The sequence below is a fragment of the Aotus nancymaae genome, unplaced genomic scaffold (assembly GCF_030222135.1).
Source record: "Aotus nancymaae isolate 86718 unplaced genomic scaffold, 86718_ANA_hifiasm-v0.15.2.pri h1tg000011l, whole genome shotgun sequence".
Taxonomy (NCBI): domain Eukaryota; kingdom Metazoa; phylum Chordata; class Mammalia; order Primates; family Aotidae; genus Aotus; species Aotus nancymaae.
The window spans coordinates 58,895,438-58,904,588 of record NW_026988422.1 but is presented as its reverse complement, the minus strand read 5'-3'; the positions used below and the strand labels follow the sequence as shown (position 1 = coordinate 58,904,588).

Sequence of the window (9,151 nt, the reverse complement as noted above, 5' to 3'; positions counted from 1 at the left end):
AGCGAGACCCTGTCTCAAAAAAAGAAAAAAAAAAATCCCAGAGTTAATCATCCATGAGAGTTGTCCAATCATGAGTGAATAAAAGGGGATCTGGAAGGAGCCATTTAGCTGGAGAAAGGGGGAAGGAATTTCTTCTTCTTGCAAGCCTATGAAAGTAGTCAGCAGGAAGCTTGGTGGGGTGTCAGCCCTGGGAACCTGATGGCCTCTGATTTCCTCTTTCTGGACCTTTAATGGCATCTTGATGAAGCAGTCTGCTCTCCACTGGGCTGTGGTAAGCTAGATCAGGGTCTCTGTCTGGGCCTTGGCCAGGGCTGTCAATGGGAAAGCAATGCTTACCCTCTAGAGTCAGCGTACGGCTGACAGGACCATGATTGAGGTCCCTAGGAGCAGGTAAATGTCCTGGTCTGGAGGTCCAGCTACCTTTCTTCATCTGGGAAATCTTCTTCCTCTGGTTGTTATTACTGCACACCTAAGGGAGCTAGCTGCATTCCTTTTTTTTTTTTTTTTTTCCTGAGACAGGGTTTTGCTCTGTCACCCAGGCTGGAGTGTGGTGGTGCAATCTCAGCTCACTGCAACCTCTACCTCCAGGCTCAAGTCATCCTCCCACCTCAGCCTCCTGAGTAAATGAGACAACAGAGGAGCACTGGGTTTTGCCGTGTTGCCCAGGTTGGTCTCAAACTCCTGGACTCAAGTGATCCTCTTGTCTCAGCCTCCCAAAGTGCTGAGATTACAGGTGTAAGCCACTGCCTCTGGCCTACCAGCTGGGGTCCTTACAGGGTAGATCACCTTATTATTTCGACCATGTGTTTGTTAGTTATGTTAAATCCATATTTAGTTTAGGTATATTTAAAGGCTATAAAATATTTACCCTTTGAACAGCAAATAGGGAGCCTAAGGCCACTGTCATCACAAGACTGGCAGAAATAGGACCCAACTGGTGCATGACGTAGAAGTGATCTAAAGAGCGGTTAGTTGCTTTTAAATGTCCATTTTTATGGGAGGAGCAGAGATATCATAGACAAGAACAACCTCAGTAAAACTGTCATTTTATTTTATTTATTTATTTATTTATTTTGAGATGGAGTTTCGCTCTTGATACCCAGGCTGGAGTGCAACGGCGCGATCTCGGCTCACCGCAACCTCCGTCTCCTGGGTTCAGGCAATTCTCCTGCCTCAGACTCCTGAGTAGCTGGGATTACAGGCACGCGCCACCATGCCCCGCTAATTTTTTGTATTTTTAGTAGACACAGGGTTTCACCATGTTGACCAGGATGGTCTCCATCTCTTGACCTCGTGATTCACCCGCCTCAGCCTCCCAAAGTGCTGGGATTACAGGCTTGAGCCACCGCGCCCGGCCTTTAAAACTGTCATTTTAAATTAAAATTTTTAACTCCGTTGAATGTAACTCCCCCTAAGTACCCAGTGATTTTCATGATCACCAAAGCATTAGAAGACGTGCTGAAGCTCTTCCTCCAGTGTGTGTGGAAAAGAGTGCATGGTGCCTGCACAATACTCGAGAGCAGGGGTAGAAGGGCAGTCTCCTTTCCTTGTGGTTTGTACGTGTGCAAGTGTGTGTAAGTGCCCCATAACCAGAGGTGTCCTGGACAAAGGTCACATTCTTCCTTAAGACGATAAAGTTTATAAGTTAAAGCTTGTTCAGAGTCATGTTGACTTCTCCTTCTCGAGCTATTATGTAACTTTCTGTTTACAGAACTATCAACCATTATTTGTGCTGTTTGAGATCTCTTTTGAATTCTGAGCAGCTTTTTCTCCCCCTCTTCCCCCCAGTATAAACTGAGTGAAGGGCATCTGGTATTAGAGAAACCAGAAATCACAATGCATTGATTAATAAGGGATAGGACAATCACCCTCCTTTCCTTTCAAGAATAAAAGAGTCCAACAAAATGTACACGTTGGAGTTAAGGATTGGAAACTTCTTTATTTTTATTTTTTTTGAAACAGAGTTTCACTCATGTTGCCCAGGCTTGAGTGCAATGGTGCAATCTCGGCTCATCACATCCTCCACCTCCTGGGTTCAAGCAATTCTCCTGCCTCGGCCTTCCAAGTAGCTGGGATTACAGGCATTCACCACCACAGCTGGCTAATTTTGTATTTTTAGTAGAGATGGGGTTTCTCCATGTTGGTCAGGCTGGTCTCAAACTCCCGACCTCAGATGATCCGCCCGCCTCAGCCTCCCAAAGTGCTGGGATTACAGGCATAAGCCACCAAGCCCAGCCTAAAAACTTTTTTTAGCTGAGTATCGAGTATCGAGGCAGTTCAGCCTGCTGGATAAGATAACGAGCAGGAAGATTCTAATGCCGATAATGGAATATAGAGAAAGTTGTTTATTCTACCCATTCTTCAATGTGCTCATCTTTGAAGTAGAATGACCCTCCACATGATTTTGTGGGAATAAAAAGTTGAAATAGTTTGTACAAAGCTAGGTTCTGTTTGCCTAAAGGTTTCGTTTATGAGCAAAACATCCAAATTTAATATTAGCACAACCAAATTTAAATATTTCCCCATGACTACCAAAACAGAAAAGATATGTTCCCACAAAAGCTGCTACACAGCACTTTCCTGTCCCCAGAAGCAGTACAGAATCTTAGCATTGCAATGGAAAGCATGTATTTGTCAAATATTCTAAAATCAGCTCTATAGTTTCTTTCTCCTCTTTGATAAGGGATCAGACAGAGGGTGTGTTGCCCTCCAGCAGCTATCCTTCTTGACAAACTGGTCTCCAATAATACCTTTCAGAAACTTACAAAACTTCCAGAATGAAAAGAGCACACAAGGTTGGTTGCATTCAACTTAAATGCTTTTATTGACAATGTCTTGGAACGATAAGCAAACAATGCTTAAATTTTTCATTCAGATTCACTTTCCACATGTCAAAAGACCTCAAGGTAGAAAAAAATAAAATAAAAATATAAATATCTGATAATCCATCTTAATAAATAAATTAAAAACACAATAAAACGTTTTCATGGAAAACTGTTAATGTCAGAACATTCAGACCACCTCAACAATGCATGATCAGTAACATTACAATGAACATTGATGTTGAAGAAAAACTACAGTACATGGATATAGCTAATTATTTCTATCTACCAGAAAATAAAGTCATATGTTTTCTTAGTTTAATATTGATCATTTCTAATCAGAACACACTATTGCCAGGAACACAGTAGTTATTGTTAAAATCAGCTGCACTAGATACAATTCGAAAATATCCAGCACCAGGTTAATTCCAATAATGAACCCAATAGATTAGTTAATGCTATGAGAAGACTAAGGAGAAAGAGAAAAGAGACACAGACCCAGGCCTGGCTCAACATGCTACTAACTACCAGCTCTCTGAAGTGTCACTGGGAACAATACACACTCCATGCGTTTTGCTACATCTCCGGAAGAGGTAAGGACTTGAGTCCACACATGGATTCTTTCAAGTCCTTGAGGCCCACAGCCTGGTGTGTTTCACGCACAGATAAGGTCCTCCCTAGGTCTACAGGAACCCTCTAGGGAAGACGTGTTTCTCCTCTCTGTAATGCACCAGCTCGGGCAGTGGCACTTGTGGGTGCCGGCTGCCTCCCCTTCCCTGCCCGCTCACAGGGCCAGCAGCGTGGGTGAGCTGAGCGAGTCAGAGGAGGGCTCATTGCTGCTGCTGCCCTTGCGATGGGCAGCTGCGCAGCTGGGGAAGGAGTCAGCCTCAGGGTAGGTGAAGACGAAGGAAGACGTGTAAGCAGTGCAGCTGGGAGTGCAGGTGACCACCGGAGTGCACAGGGGCTCCAGCTCTGTGGCCATGGGCCCCATCCCCAGGGAGCCACCATGCAGGGGCTCCCAGTCTGCTGCATAGAAGGACCCAGACAGGTCCATGTCTGGCACAGAGCGGGCCGTCTCAGAGCCACTGGGCCTGGATGATGCTGGGAACAGGAAGTCATCAAAGGGCTCAGCTTTCAGCTCCATGCTGCTGATGCTCTTGACAGGCTCCACTGAGGGCTTGGGCTCAGGGTCATTGAGGAGAGGCAGGCTAAAGGTCTCCTCAGACTCCGGGGTGGCAGCCTCTGGCAGGCCCCCAGTCAGATCAAGGGAAGCTACAGACATGTCTTCTGGGAAGCCCAGGTCATCAGGGATCTTGCAGGCAGGTCGGTGAGCAGCCAGGATGAACTCTAGTTTTTCCTTCTCCTTCAGCAGGTTGGCAATCTCGGTCTGCAAAGCAGACTTCTCATCTTCTAGTTGGTCTGTCTCCTGAATACAGAAGAATAAAGGAAAGCATAAGACATAGTCTTACTCAGGGGCCCTTATGCCCAATCTCCAACTTTCCCCTTAAGCTTTAAAAAGGAGCAACCCACAGTCTACCTACCGCTTGGAGTGTATCGGTCAGCTCCCTCCGCCGGTTGCGGCATTTGGCTGCAGCCATCTTATTCCTTTCCCTTCGAATTCTCCGTTTCTCTTCTTCTTCTGGAGATAACTAGAATATCACAGAAAAGAGCAACATTCAGTAAAAGTGTCTGCCATCACCTCCATTCACCCACCCCAGTAGAACTGGCTCCTGCAGCTTCCCAGCTTCCTGGCACCCCCCTGTGAAGCCATTTGTAACCTGCAGTTGCAGACTAGGTGTGACTTGCATTTGAAATAAGATCCTCAGCAAGAGAACAAAGAAGAGCCCAGTCTAAAAGCACGAAGTAGGAAACTTAGAGAAGAAACTAGGATAGTACTTCTTAGGGTGAGACTCAGAGTCTGACTTGGGATGGAGCGGGCTTGGAGCCAGGGTTCCCAGTTAGGGAGGTGCAGTCAGCCCCAGTGGCTTTCACCCTCACTACTGGGCTCCTCCATCTATCTCCAGGGCTGCTTCCCACCCAGCCCCCACCTTCCCAAGAAAGGTACGGAAGAGCCCCTCACCTGTTCCACCTTGCCCCTCCTGCCAATGCTCTGCGCTCGGCCGCCTGTCATGGTCTTCACAACGCCAACCCTGGAGTAAGCCCCAGTGGAGGGAGTGGGGATTCCGAAGGGGTGAGGGGCTCTGGTCTGCGATGGAGCCACGGAGGAGACGAGGGCGGGCTGCACCAGCCATTGCAGGTCCGGACTGGTCGAGATGGCAGTGACCGTGGGAATGAAGTTGGCACTGGAGACAGCCAGGTCCGTGCAGAAGTCCTAGAACAAAACAGACGGGGAAAGCCGACGTAAGCGAGCGGGTTCCGGACACAGGTGGGGCGAGTTCCCAGTGCCGCATGCAGCAGCGAAGAGAAACGGTCCTGCCACGGACGTTTCTTCTTAAATGTCCCTCATCCTGGATGAAAGGTCTCCCCCTTTTCCTCCCAGGCATTCCGCAGCGCGGTGCCTGTCTCTTCATCCTGCCGCTGCGTTCCCGTTATCCCTTCAGCATCACTCGCTTGAAAGGGGGTTTGTTATAAATATCCCTGACGTCTGCGCTGACGCAGGCGCCGCTCCGGAGTCTCCAGAATGAACTCGCTTTTTATCAATGAAACTGCCTTACACACCCGCCCGCTGCACCCTCCTCCCTCACCCCTCCTCTCTGCTCCAGGCTGCCGGGGGAGGGGGGATTGTCGATTTCTGCCACCTCCCCGGAGAAGCCAGGCGCTAGTTAGTGAGTCTCTGCTTGGGACACGTCTGCCCCAGCTAATGTCAGAGACCCGTCCTGGAGCGCAGACCAGGGGTTGATCGGAATGAACCTGCCTCCGGAAGGGGGAACCAGTTCTTACTATGGCAAGCGTGCGTGCACTCAGAGCGAGTCCCGAGCCCCCGAGCCGGCATCGCTCCGGCCACAGGCAGCGTCCCTCCCGGCACCAGGGAGCCCCCTACTCATCTCCTGGAGCGTCCCGCCCGGTGTCTCCTCCTCCGCGACCCCAAGCCCCCGGCCCCGCGGCGGCGCGAAGCCAGCCTTACCTGGCCGTTGACAGGCGAGCCCATGCTGGAGAAGGAGTCAGCGGGTGAGTGGTAGTAGGAGAGGCTGTCCCCGGCTGGGGACGCGCTGCTGCAGCGGGAGGAGGACGCCTCGTAGTCTGCGTTGAAGCCCGAGAACATCATCGTTGCGGTTAGGCAAAGCCGGGCGAGGGACCGAGGGGCGGAGACAGGTGGGCTCTGTGGAGCAGAGCTGGGTAGGAGCGCGGTCACTGCTCGCTCGTTCGCTGCGCCGCCGCCGCCGGCTCAGTCTCGGCTTCTCGGCTGCTCGCTGCAGTTGCGGTTGGAGTACGAGGCGCCGCAGCCACTGCTTTTATAGCAAAGCGGTTTTATGAATGAGTGAAACGTCACGGGCTCAACCACGTTGGCGCCAGAGGGGTGGCGCGCCGGCCTGGGCGACTCTGCAGCCGCTTGGCCGCCTCCCCCGCGCTCGCAGCCCCCTGCCCGCGCCTTGGCACGTATACTAATTCCATGAGCATTTCGCAATTCCTGTCTCAGGGGTCTCGTGGGCCCCCAAAGATGAGGGGCTGCGGGGATGGCTCCCCTCATGGCTACAGGGAAAGGCCGAGGAAACCTGCTGACGCAGATGTCCTAATATGGACATCCTGTGTAAGCGGGGAGGGATTGACGGGAACTGCTCGCGGGCTGCAGCCAACACCGAGGGTGCAGCGCTGGGGGAGGCGGGGGCCGCGGCCGGGGGAGGGGAGGCGGGAACGGCGCAGAAGGCGAGAGAACATTCGCACCTGGTTCAATGCGGACCCTTGTTCCCGAGGCTGCGGGGGATGGGGCAGGGGGCGCCCCTTTACCATGCTACGAAAACTGGGGACAGTTCTGAGACTCAGGTATAGGAGAAACGGCCTCGGGTACACGGCCCGGAGGACTTAAGTCTCGGCTGCCAAAGGAATGCGTCCCTACCCGCATTCCCAATTCTGGCCCTAATTCAGTGCAAAACGTGGAAGCAGACCCTCACCCCCTCGCCTCCAGCCCCCAGGCTCGAGCAATACTAGCACTGTTCCTGCGTTTGGAAGCAGAAGTGGAGATCCAAAATAAGAGAATACGATAACCTACTTTATCTACGATACCGGGTACTTTATTTTTTTAAGGAAGACAGCGCATTTATTTATTTATTTTTCTCGGCCATGTGTGGGAATATTAACGAAACTGTCAAATCCCTGAGACACTAGCAGATAAACATTGTGCAAAACCTAGATGCGAAGACATTTGAAGGGGGCATTTGCCCAGTTCTGAGCTGGGGCCCAGGGTTAGGGAGTGCGGGGGTTGGTTATGTGGGCAGAGTGGTCAGTTTAGGATGACAAGGTGGGGTGTGCTTCTTGCGGGGAACTCAAATCTGCGCTGGGGGGCTGGTTCGGTCCCGCCAGGAAGCTGTGCTTACGGGAGTCCGCAGCGGGTGATTTTCCAGCGCGGACTTGGAGGGGGGAGGACGGGGGCTGGAAAGACAGTGTCCACAGCGCCCAGGCGGAATACCTCGACCGCTGGGACCCCAGGGCTGCTCCAGGTCCTGGAACACAGGGCTTTAGGGAGGCAAGGTGCTCCAGCAAGGTGCCACGCCCCCCAGCCTCCTGCCTTGCTGCGTAGGACAGCCGGGGTCACGCTGCCTGGGCTTGGCCCCAGCGCGCCGGCCACCTCCAGGGCGCGAAGACGCAAGTCCCCGCACAGCCCCGTCTCCCCTTCCCCACTCTTAGGACCCGCCCGGGGGTTGGGGCCCGCGGTGGGCACCTGGAGACGTGCGAGGCAGGATGAGGCCCGCGGGCGGATCGTTCGGGGCGCGCGGGGAGCGGGACCGCAGACCTGCCTCCAGCCGCCGCTCCCGGGAGCCAGGCGATCCTGCTATAGATAGTAACAGGGAAGCGGCTGTTTACAGCAACACAGCGCCGCCAGGGCCGTCTCCAGGCAACGCCGCGCGGCCGGGCGCGCCGTCGGCCTGGCGAGGCCACCCGCCCTCCCCTCTTCCCGGGGCCGCGGCCTCCCCGGCCCGGCTGCGGCCGCTCCCATCGCCTGACATCATCCGCCGGGTCCGGGGGCTGAGCGGCCCGCGCGGGGCTGTGAGCTAACCCCCATTCTTAGAGATCCAACCCGGCTGGAGCGGGGAGGGCAGGAGGCGGGGATTCGTGGAACTGGGCCACTTGCTATTTTTGCATTCCATGTCACAGGCAGAGGTGAAAACAGAATTTCATCATTGTGTATCATTGGTTTATGTTGGTGGGAATTTAGGCGCTTTTTTTTTTCTCACTCATAAAAAGGGAGAGAAAAGGAAAAACACACGTAATACGTAAACACAGATTCCTTGGAGCTGCTTTGAATCCTAAAGCAATTCTTCGGTACTCCTAATTCTATCCTTGATTACAGAAAGAAACAGGGGAAGGGGAAGGAAAGGGGTTATGAAGGCAAATACATCTCTCTTATTATTAATATTAGTTTCAAACAAAATAGGTCAAGCTTTGAATTCCTGAGTCTGGCCTTGCCTGCCATTCACAACTAGATCTCAGGGCCACTTAAGAGAAAACCTGGCTGGGTGCAGTGGCTCCCTCCTGTAATTCCAGCACTTTGGGAGGCTGAGGCGGGTAGATCATTTAAAGCTAGAAGTTCGAGACCAGCCTGGCCATCATGGCGAAACCCCCGTATCTACTAAAAATACAAAAATTAGCCGGGTGTGGTGGCGCATGCCTGTAAACCCGGCTACTCAGGAGGATGAGGCAGGAGAATCTCTTGAACCAGGGAGGCAGAGGTTCCAGTGAGCCGAGGTCATGCCACTGTACTCCAGCCTGGGCAACAGAGTAAGACTCTGTCTCAAAGAACAGGAAAGAAAACCTAGAATGATTTGATTTACTTTTCTTTCAGGTCTAAAGCAGCTCTGCCAATACCTAAAAGATGTGTCAAGATTTTATATCCAGGATTTATCTCAAATACACTTATCCTGCCTCTACCAATAAAAAAAGAGAAGCGTCTTTGAGTGAGCCTGTTTCCTCCAGACAGCTTAACTCTTTCCTTTCTGGCACTATTATGACCAGAGAGTTGGAGACTTAATAAATCCATCCTCCAGAAAGGACAGACCATGTGTCCATTTATTGTTTTATTTATTCAGCAAAGAACTATTGAGAGCCTTCTATGGCCTGGCACTGGGCTGGACGCTGGTGCTCACTTTAATGAATAGGGTGGACCTATCCCCACCCTTTAGAGAGATTCCGGTCTCATGGGAAGACTAACAAGT

The 9,151-nt window shown here is 51.9% G+C and overlaps 1 protein-coding gene across 1 annotated transcript; it reads right to left on the bottom strand.

The window, feature by feature from the left end:
- Positions 1–2,800: 2,800 nt before the first annotated feature.
- On the bottom strand, positions 2,801–6,207 carry FOS (Fos proto-oncogene, AP-1 transcription factor subunit). The gene is made up of 4 exons (XM_012438151.2): positions 5,908–6,207; positions 4,903–5,154; positions 4,364–4,471; positions 2,801–4,248 (listed from the first exon to the last, which is right to left on the bottom strand). The coding sequence occupies exons 1-4, from the start codon at positions 6,046–6,048 to the stop codon at positions 3,607–3,609; spliced, it is 1,143 nt and encodes a 380-aa protein (XP_012293574.1). The 5' UTR covers positions 6,049–6,207; the 3' UTR covers positions 2,801–3,606.
- Between the last annotated feature and the right edge of the window lie 2,944 nt (positions 6,208–9,151).